The 23,009-nt window shown below is 40.0% G+C and overlaps 1 protein-coding gene across 2 annotated transcripts in view; it reads right to left on the bottom strand.

Moving 5' to 3' along the window:
• Nucleotides 1-2,197: 2,197 nt before the first annotated feature.
• Nucleotides 2,198-23,009, bottom strand: part of fbxl16 (F-box and leucine-rich repeat protein 16) — a 43,343-nt gene continuing 22,531 nt past the window's right edge. For both annotated transcript variants that reach the window (XM_067570318.1, XM_067570316.1), the window contains exons 3-7: nt 18,421-18,663; nt 16,921-17,186; nt 9,381-9,465; nt 7,900-7,963; nt 2,198-6,575 (exon numbers count right to left, since the gene is read on the bottom strand). In XM_067570318.1, coding sequence (XP_067426419.1) covers nt 6,427-6,575; nt 7,900-7,963; nt 9,381-9,465; nt 16,921-17,186; nt 18,421-18,663 — 807 coding nt within the window. In that variant the 3' untranslated portion in view covers nt 2,198-6,426. The remainder of the gene's footprint in view (nt 6,576-7,899; nt 7,964-9,380; nt 9,466-16,920; nt 17,187-18,420; nt 18,664-23,009) is intronic.

The following is a 23,009-nucleotide window of genomic DNA, read 5'->3' as shown; positions in this document are numbered from 1 at the left end:
GCCAAAGTCCCTCTTTTTGTTACTATACTTCCACCACAGCTCAACAGGGAAACACTTTCTGAGGAAACACAAAGAGGGAATTTGATGCTAAAATGACTGTAAATGTGGCAGATATCCATCTGTGAACCTATCATTTAACTTTACCTTAATGAAGTGTTTTAGTTGCATTACATTAACCTCACCTTAACCACAGTTTATTTGCCGTACCTGTGATCTTTCTTTAACCATATCTATACCGTTGTTGCCAACACAAAGATATTGTAGAAAGCAAGCATTCTAAAAATGTTTCCATTGAATGTTTAACAAAGCATCATCACTGAAGAAATTCCAGGATTTTACAGAACTGTCCATTGTCAACATTCTTGTCTGCCGATGGATTGGGTCGGGTTGGATGTCATACAGCACTCCAGTCTTCCACTCAGGGGGGGGTCCTGTCTTAGGGTGTACCAGGAGAAATCTTAAGTGTTGAATGGTATGTGGTAACCGCTGATTCCTCTGGCTCCTCTGTTGTGACAAAGTCATGCAAAGGAGTCCCACTGGATGATTTTTGAGTTAGCACTGTACATTCAAGTCAGGATTATCTTCATCATCTCACTGTACCCATTGGCCCAGGGTGCCCCTTGGATCTGCTGCACCTTCCTCTCTCTGTCTACCTCCTCACTGGCTCACTGGATCTTTTATGTTCAAAGTGCTGGTAAATGATAATGTGGTCAAGAGCTCCAGAAAAAGCTTGTTTAGTATGTGGTCCTTGGCACATGTCAGTAAATGTGTAACTAATCTAAAGTTAGTGTTTTTTGGCTGGACTGAATGAGTGATGAAGTTTCACCATTGGTCGGCCGGCCGAGTGTTGGCGTTTCCTCATTGGCCGTTGCTTTTTCAAAATGAATCAGCGTGACATAATGGAAGCAGAGGACAGGTGCATGATGCAGAGTGACTATGTTTCCCTTCTGAACTCTGACGCTCTTAGCTCTGGTGTTAAATACAGCAAAGTTGGCTAAACTCCTGTTTAAACAGATGTGTACCATTGTCTCTGTCGTCTCCTCCTCTCAGCTGGCAGGAGAGATGCTCCATGGTGCTTTTGGATTTTTATAACTGAACTAATACCAGGACTTTTTATTTCTCTGACGTTTTCCCATCACAAACTATGAAAAATACCATTAAAACACGAGTCTTGTGAGTAAAACATGAGACTCCCGTAGGCTGTTATATCAGTTTAGTGTGGGGCGGCTGCTCTGCAGGTGCGCTTGATTTGACTGTAACTGCGGTAACTGGGCGGAGATAAGCTTTCTGAATTTGCTCCCAAAATGCTGTCAGAACTTTCATTCATAATTCCTACCTCAGCCTCCTTAACCAGGAAAGACACAGAAAAAAGGTGTATAGAGGCATGAGGGAGAGTACATAGCTAGAACACCCCAAATAACAATCACTCTGACTTTTCACTCAATGGAGAGTGAAAAACAAGAGACATCCGCAGAGTGAAACAGATGAAAGAGCAAGGGGACTTAATAATAATTAGAATAGTTATAATTAGACAGAAAAAAAATCTGTTCTCTTTCAAATCAAATATCCCAAGATATGAGTGGAAAGTATTGTTCTTGCAACTGCATTTATAACCTTTTTTGACTCAAACATAGCTTAACCATGTCATGTGATATGCTACTTTACCAGCAAATATTACTGGGACCGCTACTGAAAATTACAGATGAACATTTAATATACAGGAATTCACATTGTAGACACTACCACTGACTATCCCTGTAACAAACTGGCCACAATTCCACACACTGACCATATACTAGGTTTTGACCTAGTCTTGTTCATATGGTGTTTGTTCATTACACTTTATTTCTTAAGAGCTGCAGGAAACTAATAATACACATCTGTCCACATCAATCCTTCTTTGCATGATTTCACCTTGCCATTGAAAATGTTGACTTGTGCATGTGTGAGCAGCACAGGTTCACACACGATGAGTTCATTTCCATTGTTACCAGTAATACAAATCATTTGCTGAGCACACATCTGGCTCTGGCAATTGTTAACAGACTTGATGTTGGTATGAGTCAATGGTTTTATAAAATGTTCCAGAGCATCTACTAAAGCACAATCAGTGCAAAGATGGTCTTCAGTCAAAGTAAGATCAGTACAGGCACCAGTGGCCAAAATACACTGAAAATGAAAACACAAATTCTTTCAATTTCAACATTATCAGTAAACTGTCAGAATTTATTTTACTGCTTACTTAAAGTTGTGCTGTACAAGGGTTGTAACAAAATGGTGACAGATGTAGACCAAAGACTATAGACAGTAATAGAAGTGACAGGAGTTATTTACCTTAGAAAATGTATCTTAGTTGATGTATGTTAGAGGGTTTGATGTTAGTTGTTTGTAGCTGAGAAATGCATGTCAGAGTTTATGATATGTAAACTTACATTTGAGTCTCTGGAAGCTCATTATAGACAAAACTACAGAAAGAGCACAAAACACATTTCTGTTGATGAGTAATCATGTGAGTCAGAATCTGAGAGTGCAGAAACACGGCTGTTTGTGCTGAAATGTATGTTTTCAGGGCAATTCAGTTGGACTGGACTGGGACCAACTATTCACTTATAAATGAATTACTGACAAGTTTGCAAATATAATATAATATTTAAAATTATTTGATTTTTGCACATGAAAAAAAACATTTCACATGTTCACTGTAAGATAAACAGAGGAAAAAATCATTATAATTTAAATAATAAATAAATAATAATTTTAAATAAATATTTTTTCTAATTGGGCATTTTAATGCAATATTTAGTTCTCCCAAAACAAAACTTTATCAGTTGACCTGGAAAAATGATTAAACTAAAAGAATGAAACTCTTGGTTACAGTTACTAGTAGCAAGTAGCCCCAAGGGGACAGATTGTGATGTTTCCCACAACCACAGTAGTGAACACCTGCCAAGTAAGTGTGGCTTCCACATGGTGGCCTTCATTCATGAGTAAGGTGTGGCATAAAAATCAAATTCACTCGAGTGGATAGTTAATAACAAAAATCCTTTAATAAATATAGTGTAATACTTATAATGGGCTGATAATTATAAAAAATACACCAGCGTATATCGGCACACTTGCTGTCCCCAGGTTGTTTTGTTTGAATCATGCCACCATAGAGTTCCAATAAAGTCTTACAACTTTCCCAAGCCAAAGCTTTAGTGAGCACAGAGCTAGTGCTAAAGCTAGCTTGCTGGATCATGCTTAAAACTTGTTTAAATTTGTTTTAGGGCGCTCAATAGTTTTGTCATTAATAAGCTTCCACAGTATTCTCATCTTGCGTAATCAAATCAGAAATCTTGCCCTTTGTCATCTTAGTAGCACAGTGTAAACATTGTTTAGCCATGACAGAGGTAAATCTCAGACATCGAATGCTTTTATGTATACCATACTCTGTATTTTGCTGCCACATTCAAGACAATAACGGTAAATATATCTTGCCAGCACAAAGTAGATTATTTCGTTTAGGGGTCTGAAATGTCAAAAAATAATAAAAAACAAAACAAAACCAGCAATCAGTGCGTAAGCTTATTCAGGCCCAAATTTGAAGCAATGTCTCTTCAATAAATAAATCACGTAAATAAGACACAAATTAATTTAAATAAATAGATAAATAAATAAATATACTTATATACAATGAACAGATGCAGGACAACCTCTAAAATGAGCCTTCTTGAAATAAAAAAGGCAGACCAACTAAAACATGCATGGTCTGCCATGTCTGTACAGTACAGAGTACTGTACAGTTCATTTCAGTGTAGTCAGCGATTAGCTAGAGGCAAGCAGCTACACTTTATGCGCTGCTGCGGATGCATTTGGCACAACCTAATACTGGCTGTCACTGAGCCAATCCTTTCAGTTGGCAGTCAGCACATCTGAGGACACACAAGAGGCAAAAAGTAGTACAGTGGCTCACTGTTGGACTCATCCATCTCCTTTTAATATCAGATGAGAGCTGGAAAAAACATGACTACTGGCTTCAAAATGATTTGTTTTTCTTTTATAACATCAATAACATATTTCCATGTTAAATATATACTTTGGTTTATGGGAAACATTACTATTTTTTCCTCTAACTCAGAGTCAGACACACTTCCAGATGCCTTTTTGTATTCATTTGGCAATACAAAGGCATGTTGAAGGCCAAGCTTAGCCTGGCTTAGCTCAGTTTATGGATGTACATGGGAATCTAAGGTTAAAAGTTGAAATAAACCAGATTATCCCTAAATTTAGATTTAGAGGTGGTCTATGCTGCATTAGTCCCCATCAACTTTTTAGGTTACATGTTTAACATTTCAAACTGTTCTCTGTGTTGCAGTGATGGTGTTTCTGTACATTAGTGCTGGATGCACTAGTTTCCTCCCCACTTGCCCAACAAAATGGGACTAAACACATCTTAAAGGCTACTGCAAAACACTGCACACTGCAGAGCGAAAACATATCATTCAACAAGAACTTATGTTAAATCTAACATATCTCATCTGACAAGTCAACACATACAAACATGTGAACAGGTTGAGAAGCTCTTGAAGTTTTGTTTTTCCTCACATTATGCACTCAGGCCATTGGCTGTTTTGCCTTTGAAAAACAATTTGAAGTGTTAGGTTTGATATGAAGTCATTTCTCTCAGTTTGTGGCGATGTTAGGGACATTTTACTATCAGTGACAATTGTAATATGCTAATTGCAATTCAAACATTTAGTGTTGTTAGACCAGTCATGGATTGTTGGAGTACTGCATTCATACACTGAGCTAAACTATGCTATCTGCATAGAAACATAATAGATTTATCTGACTCTGGGTTAATAAGAACATTTGAAAATTCACAGAAACTAAAAAATGTATCCTGTGACCCTGGCCCTGACCCTAAATACTGAAATCCCCCAACCTTTCTTTTTATCTTTGAAGTAACCTGACCTCAGCTAAGGGGTTCACACAATGCATTTGCAGCTTCAGAACTACACAAACTAAAATTGACAGACTAACCATCATGTGTTTCTATTATCATTTAAAAGATTAAAAGAAAAGAAAAGTACAGTTTAGTTCCAAAATTAGATGTAGCCCAATTTGGACAAAACTTCCTTAGATCTACCTTGCAAGATTGCTTGCATGAAGCAGCACTCCCTCTGCTAATTGACTGAAGTTATTTATTAGGTTGAGTCCAGAAATAAGTCAGTTTGAGCCCCACAGTTGCCTTGTATGAATTCATGAAACCTTTCTGAGAGAAAAGCTCTCCAGCATCAGAGTCAAATGCTTTCTGCACACTCTGCTTTCCATTTTACATTGTTCATGTTGCACTGCCTCACCAACACATTTCCCCTTTAAAAACACAACATTCACAGTTTACAACAGTTTCTCCTCCAGATCTGTAAATTAAATGTGTATAAAAAAAAATGAAGAGCAGGGAAAAACTGTGAAACAATGAGCCAATCAAGCGTGCAACTCCAACACAAAAAACAAACAATGTAAACAGTTGTTTTTCAAATTTTCTCCCTTTTTTGATTTCTGATAAGACACAGAAATGGAAAAAGGTAGCGGTATCCCAAAAAGAGAGGAACCTGTGAGTCCATGAAACACACTTCACACACAGAGGAAGGGAGAAAAGAGAGAAAGAGAAGTTCCATCCCTGTCATTCACTTCCTGAACTGCATTTTTTTTTTTGTTCTCTCTGATTCCTGTTTCATCGCCTGGCATATGGTGTCTCTCTATAAACAAGAGAAACTGAACCTTTGATACCCTCTGAGAAAAAGAATAACAGCAGTTATATTACACAGAGTGATGGAAATAGAAACGTCAGTACTCATGGTCTTCAGGACTTAATTTGTTTCACTGACCATATACAGTATGTGTGTGAGTGTGTTTACAGTGTATGAGCACATGTGCGAGTTCCACCATATTAGCTCAAACACAAAAGTCTTTATTTCCCTTTTCCTAATTCCTCAATGCTGCAGCTGGATCTGTGCATGTCACTTCCTTTAGTATCCAATCACTTCAAAAAAATCAACAAAGTCTTCAAAGAAGCTCTCCATAACCTAAACCCTTTTGTTTATTCCAAAAAAGAAACTTGCTGTCAGACAAGACGTCACACCAAGCTTTTCACTCCAGCATCTTCTTAAATGAAACTCAAATGCCATCCCATCATCCTCTGGGTCTGGCATGTACCATCAGCTGCCTTCCTGCCTCTCTGTCTGCCTGTTGGTCAGTCTACTCAATGGGATGTGGAGGAAGACGGGCAGGGTGGGGGGCCAGGTAATGAGGAAGGATGTGGTACAGTAGGAGCAGTTCAGTCTCCTGGCTGGCATTTGAGAAAAGAGTGAGGAAGAGTTAAGAGGAGGAAGGTTGAAGTATGGCGGTCGGTTGGTCAGTCGGCGGGGTGGGTCAGTGGTCTTACTCGATGACCATGCAGTGGGGCAGGTGCTGGGAGTAGTATTTAAAGAGCTCAGCAGTGGCTCCGGGGCAGTTGGTCAGCTCCAGCTCCTCCAGCTCCTGCAGCTGGATGAGGCCTGACAGACCAGTGGTGGTCAGCAGGGGGCAACCTGGATAGACACAGCAGGAGAGACAACATTCAGCTGTGGGTGAAAGCTAAGATTGCTGCTGATGCAGTCAAATGGCCACAAAGTGTATTAGAACTGCAACTAATGATTATTCAAACTACTGATTAGTCTACTGGTTTATTTCCAATTATTTTCTCAATCAAACAATTTACATTTTATAGACCAAAGATGATAATATATGCCCATCACAATTTCCTAAAACCCAACATGACATCATCAAATGTCTTGGTTTGTCAAACCAACAATCTAAAACCTAAAGATACTCAGACACTCAAAAAAAAAGCAGAAAATCCTCACAATTTACTAAAACTGGAGAGTGTTGGCATTTTGCTTGAAAAATGATTTAAATGATTTATTGATTATCAAAATAATTGCAGATTATTTTTTGTTTATTGACTAATTAATTTCAGCTCTTCAGTTTATTCACTTTCTATGAGAATCAAAAACTGCTTATTAGATCATGAGATATCTTGTGTGCAAAGTTGACACAACTGTTCCTGTTGTGACCAGATGTGGTCATCTAGTGCTCCATTTCGAAATAGTGGAGCAGGCACTAGATGGCACTATGGGCTCCAGAAAGAAGCACAGAGTTGAAGTGAAAGGACAGGTTCACAATTTGTGTCTTCAAACAGTCAGGTGCCAAAGAGGACTTTGGCACTAAAAAGACTGTAAAGATATCTACTTGATTTGACGTTTGGACGCTGAAGCTTCATATTAGCTTCAGATAAACATTTAAATACATTTTTACACAGAAGGAGGACTGTGGATTTTGTCCTCCATCACTTCCATTGTAAGTGCATTATGAAGGGATCTTCTAATGGTCAGTATGAACAGAAGGAATGATTACAGCAATGAAAAATGGTGAACCTGTCCTTTAATGTGATCCACTTCAATACAATGTTACATGGTTCAGCTGGTGGGATTCTATGAAGAGTAAATATGTAGGCTTTTATGAACAAAATGCTACTACATTTCCTGAACAGTGGTATCTTTGTTGTTGAGGCCCATGATAGCTTGGCATGAGCAGTGTCAATATAATGAATGAGTTCATTAGATGAATTGCAAGTCACATCAGTTACTGAATCACAAAATAAAATGAAAATCACACACAAATATGTTCTTGCTTCTTTACTTATTGTGTATTTTTAATGTTCTTATCCATGCAAGAACACCAAAGGTTTATGCAGATGTTATAAGACATGTTATAAAACATGTGTCTCAGTGTGGATAGAATACTGATGGTCAGGTCACATTTCAATTAAGAGTAAGGACTTTCTATGGGGAAATATGAGAATACAGATCATACCTGCTAGAGACAGTAGACGAAGGCTCCTCATTCCAAACAAATGCTGCAGTCCAAAATCCTGCACCTGCATGCACGCACACACACACACACAAACACACACACAAGCATTCCATATAAAGACCACTGTAGGAGAAATATTAATCATAGGTAGATTGATTTTGATGCTGAAAAGTGAAAGATCAATTGTTTCTATCATGTTTCTATCAATAAATCATTAACACCATTAAAGAGGTATTGTACACTTAAACGTGTTTTTTGAGCTGTAGACTGAATTATATGACTGTACTGTGATGAAACACATCAATGCTGGTGTTAATATTGACATTGACACCAAATTTATAAAAATTGGCATTTCATGGGTTGAAAAAGGCTCAACATGCCATCTACTGTTTTAAATCAGCCCTGAACCTTGCAAGGCCAATACTGACATAGAGTTGACCATTTGGGACTTGTCTACATGAAATTTATATTAAAAAAAGAATGTCAATGCTTAATGCCCTACCGGCTACTGCCACCCCCCCCCCACACTACACCTTCCTATGGCTACAGCTACAAACTGACACTCCCTCACAGACACACACACAAACCAGAGAGCCTCCACTAGCTCAGCTTCAACAAAGCTACCACACAGAAACTTTCACAACTTTTAAGGACTACCAATGTGCTTCTAGTGGCAGTCAAAGCTCCAGCAGAATCTCTGTGTTTCCAGCATGGACATGCAGAGACTGACAGCAGCTGCTCATAGCTGTTAGCTCTGACTACCAGCTCTACATCTATTCATGCTACACTGAACATTGGTCAGTCGGTGTCCCCTTACCTCCTGTGTCACACACTACATAGCCATGAGGCCACACCCCCTACAGTCTTTGTCCTGTACAGTCCTCTGCTGCATTTTTGAAATATTCTGGGAGGGAGCTTGCAGAATTTGGGTGTGTAGTTACTCTTTAAAGTTGAAGCTACTCCCTTACAAGTTGTCATCTTTAGTTTTCCCATCAAACAAATGCTTGCAGGTTATAAACTCAATTAGCAGACTCTGAACTTGAGTGTTGTAATCTCTCATGGTGAACATCAGGTCTGCATTATGTTTAGTCAGTGTGACAGTATTGTTATGAGATAATGTAATGCAGACTTTTCTGTGCTGAAACTGCATTACTTATATGTCTGTTCACTGTAAAACATCACAGGACATAACAGTGAGCTTCATACTTTTTCAGGATTTAGGATTTTCATACTATAGAGAAATGAATAAAAACCAATGGCTACCTGGGATTAAAGAGGAAATTCTACCAAAAATATGTGCCTGAATGCAAGAATGGTCCAACTCCACTCAAAAATGTGTTTCCCTTATTGTTCCCTCGGTTAGATGTTTAAGCTGCACTGTGCAAAATGATACATGTGCAGCCTATGAGCAGTATTTGTGACATACAATTTGACTCTTCTGTCATGCTTTGTCACATCTTTTTGTATGTGTTTTTTGTTACCTGACAGCACCAGCGCAGATAGAGGCTCCTTAGTGATGACATGGTGGACAAGTATCCCAAGCCAGTGTCTGTGATCCGCACACACCTTAAAGTAGACACAATAAACAACAAGACAATGAGAAACAGTGGTGGAAACAAAGCATTAACACGCTCTGACTCTTAATAGACTGGCATTTATGTACTGTAATTTCTAATTGCATAGATGCTAACATATATGCTAATATCAATATTTACTCAGTGACCAATTTTTATTCTTGTTCCCACAGGTGGATGTTTGAGCTTCAGAATGAAGCAGAATGATGTATGTGCAGAGTTTGACACTTGAAGGTTGTTTTCACATTAATCGCCTGAAAATGGAAAGTTTCTCTGGGCTAATCACGGCCCTGTAATCAACTTACACAAACCTAATGTGGAAACCTGAAGCCTCCAGTGCACACACACTGAGAATGGACTTTACTGTGAAGAAGGAGATATCTTGTGTCCAGCAGTTAAACTTTTGATTTGCATATTCATAGATTCTGGATTTTTAATGAGGGCAGCACTCCTTCAGAGGGAGTGTGTGCACAGAAAGCGACAGCTCAACAATCAAATCTTCAGCTGAAAGAGCTGTTGTGGATAAATGACACAACAAGATATCAGTAGTGTGGAGATACACCAGTGATTAAACCTATGCACTAAAACAAGCTATGACATTTATCAACATTTATATATAGCTTCTTCAGTCCAATTTGTCATTTGCATTTCCACCCTATCCACCCAGTCTTGTTGCTAAGGAAGGCAACATGAGCAAGTGCACTTTAAGTTGAGCTAAGCGGAAATACCATCTTCATCATTACAGAGATCTCAGTGGAACACATCTCACACTGGGATTTATTATCAACCACGCAAGCCATTAGGCATTCTGGCCCCTCACATGCATTCCTCGATATATATTTGTACATATGTTTTAACTCAGTAGCCATACCAACATGTACCCTGTTTCTGCTGAATAACTGAAGCTAAGCAGGTGTGGGCTTGGCTAGTACTTGGATGGGAGACCTCCTTGGTAAAACTAAGTTGCTGTTTGAAGTGGTGTTGGTGGGCCAGTAGGGGGTAGTCTTGACTCTGTTCCTGATTAATCCCAATGCCCCACTGTAGGAGATGCTGTCCTTTGCATGAGATGTTAAACCAAGTTCCTGCTACATGACGCACATTTTCATATTTAGACATCACTCCTGGAGTTGGGGGTGTTCCTCAGAGATAAAGCTGAGCTACTGACACAAGCGAAGTGCTCTCAAGGGACTCTCCATAACCTCTTGTTCCCATTCTCCCTTCCACAAAGTAAGGTTGTAAAAAAATAGGCAATAAATGAAAAGTGCAAAGCAATAATCTCCTTTGAAGTTCTCTACATGTTACACGGTGTGCTGTCACTGTGTATAAATAAGTAGAGCAATGCACTTGGTTTTAGCTTGGTAGTCAGTGCAGTTGTCTATGATCCGGGAGACTCGAGTTCAGGACCCAGTGTAGGGACTTCCTTTGTAAGAAAGTTTATTCACTTATTTTATATATATTTTAATATCCTAAAATTAATAGCGTAGTAAAAACAAAAACTGTATAAATAAATATAAATAATTTTGCTGCCACAACAAATAGAGATACAAATACAAATACTGGGCTCTCTGCATATCCCTAATATGTATGAGTGGTAGCTGGTGATTATTTACCTGTACCTACAGGTACTAAGGGCTTCTGCTTACCCACTAGCAATGTTGTTGTCTAACTTGGTGCACTAAGCTTTGTCTGAAGACTGGTTCATTTACTCAACAACTGAGTCAGAAAAGCAAACATTCCATCCATACCAAGGATCCTTCTCACAAAGTACAAGAAAACAAAATGCACCTCAGATTGAAAACTCTGTTTGAGTCATTGCTGTATGAAAATCACAGGTGAGGCAAGGCAACTTTATTTGTATAGCATGTTTCATATACGGAGGCAATTGAAAGTGCTTTAAAGAAAATAGAGAAAAATGAGATAGCATAGTAAGATGAAAAGATTAAAAAGTATAAAAGACATAAAGAAGAATAAAAGTCACTTGCAATTTAGAGTCATAGTACAATTGTTAGAAACAATTAAAGGCAAAGGTGAACATAAAAGTCTTTAACCTGTTTTTAAAAGTAAGACTTGGGTCAGATCTGAGATCTTCTGGAAGTTTATTCCAGCTATGTGTAGCATAATAGCTGAATGTGACTTCACCATGTTTTGTTTTAATCCTTGGAACAGTTAGCAGCCCGGTCCCTAATGACCTAAGACATCTATTGGGTACATAAAATGGAAGCAAGTCAAGAGATGTATTTTGGATCTAAACCATTAAGTGATTTATAGACAAGTAACAGTATTTTTGAATTCAGTTCGATGTTACACCAGTAGCCAATGCAGAGATCTGAGAACTGGTGTAATATGCTCAGCCTTCTTAGTTTTTGTTAGAACTCTAGCAGCAGCACTCTAAATGAACTGTAGCTTCCTAAGTGCTTTTTGGGAAGGTCCGAGCAGAGACTATTACAATAGTCTAACCTACCTTTTCAAGGTCTATTTGGACATGTATCCTCTAATTCTTGCGACATTTTTCAGATAACAATAGGCTGATTTTGTTATTGACTTGATGTGGGTGTTAAAATTTAGATCTGAGTCAATAATGACACCAAGATTTCTGGCTTAATTTCTGGACTTTAAAGAAAGGGAGCGTGTAATTCACAAAGCACCTGCAAAGGGTGAGATTCACAGCAAACTGCACTTCCAAGCATCATGCTGTGCCTGTGCAATTTGCATGTATGGTAATTTCAATGTAAATAAGCCTTGTTGCAAGAACCGTCTAATTCACAAAGACCAGCACTAATTGCCACACGCAGTTAGGGTGATGCTATTAACGTCTTCAGATAGTTGGTGCTTACTGTGCACAGTCACTCACTCACTCTCTCTCTCTGTCTCTCTCTCTTCAAATCTTCAAGTTTGTGAGGCTTGAACAATATTGAATTGATGTTGAATGATATCAAGGGCGAAATCTTCAGTCAGACATTTGGGGGCATCAACTGAGTAGGCTTATCTTGGACTTTCAGCCACTTAAAAATAAAAATGTGCTGACAGCTCTGATGGAGCTCAGGATTCATCCATAAGGGCTGCTTTATTATAAACATTTCCACCATATAGACCTGAATCTGTGTGTAACAGCTGACCTGTGTAGATGTGTAGTAGAACACAGAACATTAATTCCCGTCAGATCCTGATTGATCTGATGTTAATGAAGTTACCGCTGCTAGGTCACGTGCATAGATGTGCACAGCCTCTTTTTTAGTTTGGAGACACTGTGTGATTCTGCAGCCAGCTGTGACACACAACTAGCTGTGGGCAACAAACAGAACATCAGTAATGATATTTCTGCAAAATCCCGGATACATTCAGTGACACCTAAACAATATTATTGTAAGATTCAGACATTAATCTAACACGTGTCAGACCTGCTTGAGTCATATTAATAGCTGTAGCCTATTTTGATGGATATTTTCAGTAGATTATGTTATAGATGTGAAATACTAGAGAAGCAAAAGAAGCAAAATACATTTGTTGGTTTGTGATTGTGGAGAGCTCTGTGTGTGTGCGCACCTCTGCTAATTAAAGACATACAATTTGAGGCTTTTGTGCTCTCTGCAGTTTTCATTATGGACCAATCTGTGTGCTGAAATGTGGAGGAAAGCCTGAAACACTGGAAACCACTCTGCTCACTCGAACAAACGTAAAACAAGGGCAGATTGCACTCCACTGCAAAACTTTCTGGGTGTGTTTGCGCCAGCAAATCATTAGCACAAAATCTTCTGTGAATAGGACCCTAAAACGGGGCAGATTGAGGGTGCAAATGCTGTGCAATTCATAGTGCTATTAGTGGGCGCAATCCACTCTTTGTGGATTTGGCCCTTTGTTTTTTTCTTTGTTTAGTTGGAGGAAATGGTGGCATCTAGTAATTGATTTGATCGATGCATAGACCTAGTGAGTCTTTAAGAGAATGGTCACTTGGTAAAAGAGCTTTGTATGTTTGAGTGTTGCCACATAGTTTTGGTAAGAAATTTTGTTCTTTCACATAATGAGGCCTAGTGGGGGCACATAGAGGTTGAATAAAAGAGGTCCCAGAATTGAATCTTGAGATACCCCACACGTCATGCTAGTTTGCTAAGATATGTAGTTACCAATGGAAAAAAATAGTCCCTTGTTTTTCAGATATAACCTGACTCAGAGACTGAGACTGAAGAGTCCAACCTAGTTTTCCAGTCTGTATAGCAGTTGTATGGTAGATAGTGTCAAAAGCAGCAGTAAGATCCATTAACGCAAGGATTGAAATTTTGCTGGAATCAGTGTTCATGCGAATGTCCTTTAGAACCTTAATAAAACAGTTTTGGTGTTGTGACAGGTTGGAAAACCTGATTGGAATTAATCTAAGATACTATTTGAAGTTAAAAAGTTGATAACTTGTTGGTAGACAACTTTTTCAATTATTTTATCTATGAAGAGTAGATTTGATATGGGTCTGTAGTTGCTAATTACAGAATCATCCAGGCCATGCTTCTTAGTAGAGGCTTAGAGAGGAAAAATGCCTGATAGGAGGGAGCTGTTAACTATTTTCAGTAAGTCTGTCGCCAAGCAGCTATAAACATTTTTAAGGAAGCTTGCTGGCAGGGTGTCAAAGTAGTATGTTGAAGGCTTAAGATGTTGTATAGTTTCCTGAAGAGTTTTGTAGTCAATGGCATTAAACTCGGTCATGTTTATTGAGTTAGTTTTATATGGATATAGTGGTGACACATTTTTGTTTGATGAGGAGCTAGTTTATCCCTAAAGAAGGAGGCAAACTCATTGCATTTATCGGCAGATAGTAGTTCAGGAGCTATTTGTGCCGGGAGTTGGTCAGCCTATCAACAGTGGCAAATAGAGTGTGTGCATTATTAATTATTAATTATTAGTTTGTGTTGATGATGTCAGAGAAGAATGACTGTCTAGTACTTTTCAATTCTAGATTGTAGGAATGAAGTCTGTCTTTATAGATGTCATAGTGAATATGGAGCTTAGTTTTTGCCATTTACGCTGAGCTTTCCGGCACTTTTTCTGGATCTTTACATTTGCAGCATTTCTCCATAGTGCTTTTTGCTTACCAGCAGTTGATTTCACCCATACAGGACCACTGACATCAATAACGCTCACAATTTTAGAATTGTAAGAGAGGTCATTAACAGAGGCTGAGGTAAAAGTTGGTGACAGGGAAATAGACAGTACACTAATTTTCACATTCATATATTGTTTTTTAACAGTTTTCAGTTTAAAATGAATGTCAGGAGTAGCAGACAAGTCTCCAAATGATACCTGCCTACACTGAAGTATGTCTGGAAAAATAACAGCTATTCTTGCCCCTTTCTTATAAACCCTGGGAGCATTAATGAAGTTAAAATTCAGGGCTGCTGATTAAGTAAGGACAGTCTCTCTGTAATTCAAATCAAGCCAAGTTTCAGTGAGGAACATGAAATCTAATTTATGCCAAATAATTAGGTCACTGATTAGATAAGATTTATTCGATAGTGATAGTTCCATTAAGAAGTGCCGTTTTAATGGTTTTAGCGACAGACTTTAGGGACACAATGGGCAGCAATTAGACTTGATATATTTACAGTACGTGTTGAATACTGTTTGTTTAGTCAAGCAGTGAGTTAACACTTAGAGCAGTTTGATAGTCAGGATGTTGAGATCATGATTGTGCCATGAACAGTGTTCTTGGCAGTGATGGGGATACAGGTCGAGGGGGAGGTGTAAGGGGACGTGTGGGGTAGAGGAGATGCACAAGGTTTTGGGGGTTGTAGCTGAGGGCTGGCTAGAAATGTTGGAGGCTGTGAATGAAAGTGTGTGTTTTATATGCCGGTGAGTGGAGCTAATGAGTGAGATGGAGAATGTCAGTGGCAGCCAAGAAGAGTTGTTGATGTGTCCAGGTGTGCTGCGGGAATGATTTGTCATGTGCCTGTGGAGATTGAGATAGCATGAAGAATGTTTACAGTTAGGGCATGGATGCCCTGTAGACTGGGGTGAAGGAAAGGGTGAAAAGGACTCACGCTCCTAGAAAAGATTAACATTACCAATTAAAACTAAACTGTGTGAGGAGTATTCTGACTGTAGACATGTGTGGAGACTGAGAAACCTACTAAAATGCCCTACACCATGAAGAGGAGAGAGGATCGGCCCAGAGATAAAAAAATTTTTTGCAGTCCCTGGGTAATTTAAAAAGACTGTTAAAATTGTGCTTTAATACTTTGGACTGTTGATAGGCAGTATTATTATAATCTATATGGATAATAACATATCCGGTGTGAGGATGTTTCCTTAAAAGAGACAGGATCTGTTGGACCATGTCCTAAACCTTCGCACCACGGAAGCAATACATTGTGGCCATTTTTTCCCAATTATGGAATCACCGATCAGTGAAGCAGGAGGAGCAGGAGGAGGGGGCTTGGAGGTCTGAACCGAGGGGATTACAGCAGGACCAGGGGTAAACTACACACAGCCGGATTGTGAAGAGGAGGCATGTGTTTGAGAGCAACGGTCAACAGGAGAGACAGACTGCTTGGACACAGTCATGGAGAGTGGAGGCGGCAACAGGGGGCCATCAGACTCTTGAGATAAAGGGGGGATGCGATGACTGGCGAGTGGGTGGAAGTCCTGCTTGTCCAAGATCTTTTGGTCAGCTGGAGACCTTGAGGTGGATGGGGACAAGAGGGAAGCTTCCCACCATGTTTACCCTTATGGGCAGCAATCCATGGCTCCTTCTGGCTAGGGGTGAAGCTAACCAGGGCTCTTTGCAGTGGCAACATCCATACATGGGACAGTCAAGTCCAGTTCTCTGGCAGTTGTGGTGGTAAGAGCGGGGCACATGGTGATCAAATAATCAAGGATCTGTTCTTCATCTTTGAGCTGGTATAAGATGGATCCCTTCCAACTAGGAGATTTTCTGCGTCAGGCAGAGACAGCTGTTGTTACCGGATGGTGAGGTAAGTGGAGGCATGACTTATTGGGTCCGGTGGTGGTTGCTGGGAAAAGAGAAACATCTATGGCCAGTATAAGGAGTCATGACAGGTGTAAATGCTACTGTCTTTGGTGTAGCAGCATTAAGCAGGCAGCAACACAGGGCGAGACTTACCCACGAGGGAAACTTGTACTCACAGAAGGTCCTACTGATAGCTGTGGTTTCCTCCTGGAAGGTGGCATTGGCGGTGAAAGTGTAAAACAGCAGTGATATTGTCTGCTGTCCCAATTAGCTAGCTAGCTCCCATGCTAAAGACAAGCTGGGTTATGCTAACAGCAGATCCATTTGCGGCAGGCTATTCCAACCAGGAGAATTAAAACTTAAGATCTGAATGACCGATAACTAAAATCTTTCACTATGTTAAAACATATGGATAAAACAACCATCGGATCGATCTGACCAGGATCACCCTATTACACACCTTGCAAAACCACAGGATCACAAACACACTCTGACCTGTCCAGCACCAGTTCTTCCAGTTTATGTAGATCACAGGCAATGTACTCCAGGGCCATGTCAGTGATCCGAGGACACCAAGACAAGTCCAGGCTGCGGAGCTTACGCAGGTTCTCAGCCACCAGTTCCACACCATCATCAGTGATCTTGGAGCAGCCAGAGAGGCTGAGGGCGGTCAGGTTGGGGAGGCTGTGCACCATGTTGACTACACCATGATTGGTGATCTCCCAGCAGGAGTGAAGCCGCAGAGTGTGGGTGGTGTAGCCCTGTGGGTGGAGGGTAATTTTAGGTTATTTGATTAAGTAAGTGAATAAAAAGACATCAGTAACAGCTTAATTATTATAAGGATGGCATTGAAAAAATTTATTTCTGGATGGCTCTTTTTGGCCTCTTTTAACTTTTAAATATTCTGCACTTGTGGCACCAGGCAAAGTTGCTAGCTGCCACCTCGTTCTTTTTTTTCCATTTACAAGCCATCAACCTTCAACCTTGCTTTATCAGTTCAGAACATGAATACAGGCTCAATACCAACATCAGAGATCTTCCACCCTCTGCATCTTCATCTAACGTGGACCCTGACAAGTTTAAATACTTACAGGTTGTTGTCAGACCTTTTTAAGCTAAATGTCATTTCTCTCTTGATCAAACCATCCTATGATCATCACTCAGATTGGAATATGTTCATAAATACATACAATTCTATGTTTTATCCACAAGTGCTTTATGGCCAATCAACATATTATGTTAATTTGGAATTATAGCTCTGTTCATAGTTACTACATCCCCTTTACACACATAGCCTTACAATATAATGCAAGACACACACTACAGCCTTAAAATCGCATCATTGATGTATAGGCGACTTGGGGCCAGTGGAACACGCTGAGGACACAATATTGACATAGTATCACCTCATAAAGTGGGTATTACAACATAGGGTTTATATTCATCTGATGAATATTCACTCTCCTTTCACTTTTGGTTTGGTCTCCACCAACTCCTGAGAGAAATATCTGACTCTTTAGCTGCTAAATGTTTCACTATGTTCACCAGTTAGTCACTAACTGTGTCTGTATGCCGTGTGGTGCTGGGCAGGTGGTGTACAGTGGGTTTAGCAGAGCATTTTCACTGAAAACAGCTTCATAGATGTGAGCTTAGTTTGCGCCAAAACTAAAAACTGAGCTAAAATAGGCTAAAAGCTCTGTAGAGCTGAGGGGAACTGTGGAGTTGGTGATAATTCTCTGTGAAATTGTTACTATGAGTGTCCCTCATGATTATATTAGTACAACTTTAATTAATAAGAAAATTGTCTGAAAGTTCATTTGTTTTGCTTCTACCAAACCAAGTGTTTTGTTTTTAGTGTCCTTTTTATTACTAGGATTATGCTTATTAATAATAGGGATAAGAACATTTACTTTATAAAAAAATACATATATTGTGCGTCAACTCGAGAACAGAACAGTATAGTACCTAACTGGTTTCCTTATTTTGACATCCTACCTGTTTGGCTGTGAAGTAGGCCATGGCTGTGTCAGTGACGTGGTAGGCCTGCAGGCTCAACTCTGATAGGTTGGGCAGGAGCTGTGAGATAGCAGCGATGGCGTCATCCGCCACATTGATGCAGTCACTGACGCTGAGTGAAGTTAACCGGGCATTCAGACTGGACCACAGGCCGGCCTCCGTGAAGTCATTGCAGCCTGACAGTTCAAGGTGCATCAAGCCTTGCATTTGCTCCAACATGACCTGCAACACAAAAGCCATCAGTCTGAATCACAGCTGTTAAAATGTGGTTGCAGAGAGATAGGCTATAGATAGACAGTACCTGACTAATCAGAAAAGCAGCAGCCTTCTGTTTAACTACAATATTTTATAATGACAGTTGATTTAACACAGGAACTCTATCTAAAGTTAGTGTCCACAGTTGTACAATGTTCTATTCAGCAACTCTAGCTGTATTCACAACCATTTTTTTCCAGCCACTATAATAATTAATTTATAATTTAATTGAGTTGAAATACTCAGAGCAGTATGAGTCAGCATATCTGTGTGTGAACACGCTTGATGTCATATTAATTACAGTGTAAATACCAGCGAAAAGGTGGGTGTATACTGGACACCATGTGCTGTCACTGAGGGCTGGAGCCCAACTTTTGGTCTAGGCAGATCAGAATGAGTGATCGATCTATCTACCTACCAGAACCGACTAGTTACCCACCATTATCTCTAAATCAATTCCAGACTCACAACTCAACCCATGTACAAACAATACCCAGTAGTCACACTTAAAAAATCATGGGCAGTTACTTTGGATTGATACACTTATAGTGGTACAGATGAAAATGTCTTTTTTGTTTGTTTGTTTGTTTGTTTGCATTCTCCTGTTGAATCTGACCTGCAGATTGCCCACATCAATTAATTTTAACTATATGCATACCCAAACGTTTATATGCATTTTGACCTCTGGGCATTTTTGAATAACAAACCATTTTGGTGAGTACCTGTTGCCAATCTTGTTCAGGACTCTGTTCCAAAGCACTCAGTCATTAACACTGGTGTAGTCACAGAACTGAAATTTAAGCTATCTTGGAGCAGTGTTAGGACCTTAGTCAAAATATTACATGTTCAATGATCTTGTATTTCAAGTCAATAAAGTTGTCCATCTTTTAATTCCTTTCCAAACTTTTTCTGATCCATTTATGTTGGCACTGACTGATTTCTTTTAAAGATGGTTGCCTATGGGTAACATTTTTAGTTTCATCAAGTGTTCATGGTTTATTCCAAAAAGGGCAAACACAGATTTTCAGTGGATGCAAAGTGAGACATTTGCTTTGGAATGCAGCATATCTGTTTGCAGCATTGTTTACCCATATGGTCTTAGTTTCTGGTGTAATTAACTATTTAAACTTTGACTAATTGCTTTGCAGGGGATAACTTTTATTATTTATATAGACTTTTTTGTAGTATTGTCTACATTCACTCTCATGTGGAGGTAATGAAAGGAGTAGGAGGTAATGAAAGGTATGTAATGAAATAATATCAGCTCAATAGTATACACAATAACAAAGTTCATAGCAGCTCAATGTGATTTATTATTATATTTTATTCACAGATTAATTCTGGTTGTTTCTACTTCAGCATCTCCTGAACAGACGTTTCACACTACACACTAAAGGGCATAATCCTTCCCTTTTTTTCATCAATTGCAAAAATGGAAAGTGGAAGCAAATGGAAATAATTCATTAATAAAAACAGAATTTCCATCAGAGAAGAGTGAGAGCTGCTGACTGGTGACTATGACATGATTCTGTTGTTATACTGATGAAAATAGTGCTGTGGATGTACATTATGCTGAATTTAAAAAGTGAGCTGTCATGATTTATAACTTTATTAGTCTTTATTTATTCATCCTACCCCATGGTGTCCATGGCCTTGGATGTTCTTTGAGATTCTGCCATTATTTGAATAATGGCTTTTATATGAGAATTTACGGAGGGCTACTGAAGTCAGTGCCATCACTAAGGATATGTTGAGCTATAGGACTTGGTTTTACAATCCTGTATTATAATCGGCAATCATTCTTTGAGTGGAGGGTAGAGGTAAACACTTCACTGGGGTCATCAGGTGGGCACCTTCCTTCCTTGGTGTTTTGTTGATAGGCCCACACAGCAACAGAGCTTCAAGAGGATCAGTCGAGTCCGGGTTTCTTCTGTCAATGATTCAGTCCTGTTTATGCGGACTATAAATCATAACCAGCAGCAACAGAATTTCAGGAGGATCAGTTGAGTCCAGGTATCCTTTGTCAATGATTTAGTCCTATTTATGCAGACTATAAATCATAACCAGCTGTTAGGCCTCAACCATAGGGTCAGACAACAGCAGGCCTACATGTAAACTCTGAAGCCTGACCATGAGGCCACCTTTGTCCTGTAACCCCTGAAACAAAAGAGCAGTGCCAAAATGCTGCTCTCACAGACTCCATCTCCCAGCTTGCTTTTACAGTTCACACCTTGGTTTGAAATCTGGGATGCCCCAAACTCATGTCTCTCATTGGCAGAGATGCACCGACACCACCGGGAGTCATGGCAATGCAGTCAATTTACTAAAGGAGGAAACCCTGTGCATGTGTAATTCCCCTCGCCAAGTTTGAAGAGCCTCCCCTTGCTGGGCAAGCTGAGACTTCGCCCCGTGTTCACCCGAACACAATCACCGGAACCAAGAGACAGACTGCTGCTGCAACCCAGTGCTCTCAATTTGCCTGCAGAGGGGAGAAAGGATTTCTCCACAGAGACAAAGGACTGCCTATGTGCCTCTCTCATCTTTAACTGAGTTGACTCTGCTGTTTTCTCCGCAACACCCGCCGAAGATCAGCTGCCGTCAAACCCGCCGACAGAGCAAGAGAACGGCCCCATCAGCATCCCAGCCGGACCTGAAAGACAGACTGAAACACACACCCTACTCACTTTCTGAAGTGACCAAATAAGAGGCATCTGGGCAGAGACAGTGTTATATTGTGTGTTGTTAGCTCTTAGCTTTTTAAGCTTTATTGCTTGTATTATTATTGTGTGAATTGATGGACCACCAAGTCCTTTTGCCTGCTTTACTCTGAGGAGTAGTTAAAGTTTGCTTAGTTGTGTTCACCACGCTAGACTGTCTTGTGTTTGTCCCACTCAGGACTGCTGTGTTTGTGTCACCATGAGTGAGAAAGTAAGTTGTTTGTTGATCGAAAATCAGACGTGCGTTACAGACTACCACCCGTATGCACACTCTCTGTGGGCAACCGCTTCTCTCCCCCCACAGTTGCAGGACTCTGTTTAGAGTCAGCTTTCCCTCCTCTTTCTTTCCCTCTCTTGCTACTAACTTGTTTGATAAATTGAATTGGGTGAGTGCAGCGATGCTGACTCCCAGGCAGTGCCATCTTGCTATTGTCTAACCAAAATACCGTGGTGACATCCGCCATTTGGTTCTTGTGTGACGTGACTTCCTCCCATAGTCACGTCCACACATAAGCATACACACACGCACACACACACACACGCTCGCTCCCACTTGCATGTGTTCTCACTGTACATAGCTGTTGTTATCACTTAGGTAGAATTAGATTTTAGGATTGTGATTTATTGATCAAAGCATCGGCTAACTTTGTTAACTCTGTTATTGTATAATAAACATATTTAAAGAGAAGTCTTCTGTGATAATTGTACTAATTTATTGTGAAAAGTGGCTGATTGAAAGACGCAGAGCTCGAACTCAAACCTTCTTCGTTCACCTGTGAAAGTTGGTGTCCCTCAGATATTGGCATTCTAGGTGAACTCTTTCAATGAGACTACCTTACTGTCTGGTTATTGGTCCTGGTTTCTGGGTGGTGCCCCATTACTATTAATTCATATTCATAATTTTATTCATTTTAATAATTAAAAACTATCTCTGATAATTATTGGAGTATATTGGAGTACTGTATTGGAGTACTGTAGTACTGTATTGGAGTACATCAGCTTTTTGCGTTCATATGCTTCACCAACTGCATCCTCCCATGGCACCATCAGTTCTAGGGTGAACAGGGCCTCTTGTAAGGCTGACCATAGGATCAGATCCGGCCTAAGACTGGTTGTAATGATCTCTGATGGGAAGCTGAGCCTCTGGTCTCGATTGACCTTCATCCTCCAGGCCCGGGCTGTATCCAGTAGACTCAATTCTTTTCTTGCAGTTGACCTCTTAGGTACCTTCCCTGCTGGTACAAAGGCCGTGGTATTTGAGAAGCCATGGGTCAGGGGAGAAAGGGCACTGTTGTTAGTCCTCCTTTCTTCCAGCACTATTAGCAGTTGCTGAAGGACCTGGTTGTGCCTCCAGGTGTAGCGTTTTTGGGTGAGGCTGGTCTTGCAGCTGGTGAGCATATGCCTTAGGGTTGCTGTTTGCTGGTGTGCAAAGGGAATGATGGGTCTGATGGTGAAGTTAAGTATTCCTCTTTTCATTTCCCAAAGATCCTTCCAGGCAAGCTTACAGTATTCAAGGTTTTCCCATCTTGTCTGCTGGCCCTGTTTTGCCTGTGAGACTGCCTTTGTACATCATTCTGCCTCCTCCTGCTACCATAT

This window comes from Thunnus thynnus, chromosome 17, assembly GCF_963924715.1.
Source record: "Thunnus thynnus chromosome 17, fThuThy2.1, whole genome shotgun sequence".
In the NCBI taxonomy this organism is placed as follows: Eukaryota; Metazoa; Chordata; class Actinopteri; order Scombriformes; family Scombridae; genus Thunnus; species Thunnus thynnus.
Note: the sequence above shows the minus strand (reverse complement) of the source record. Positions and strands in the feature narration are given on the sequence as shown.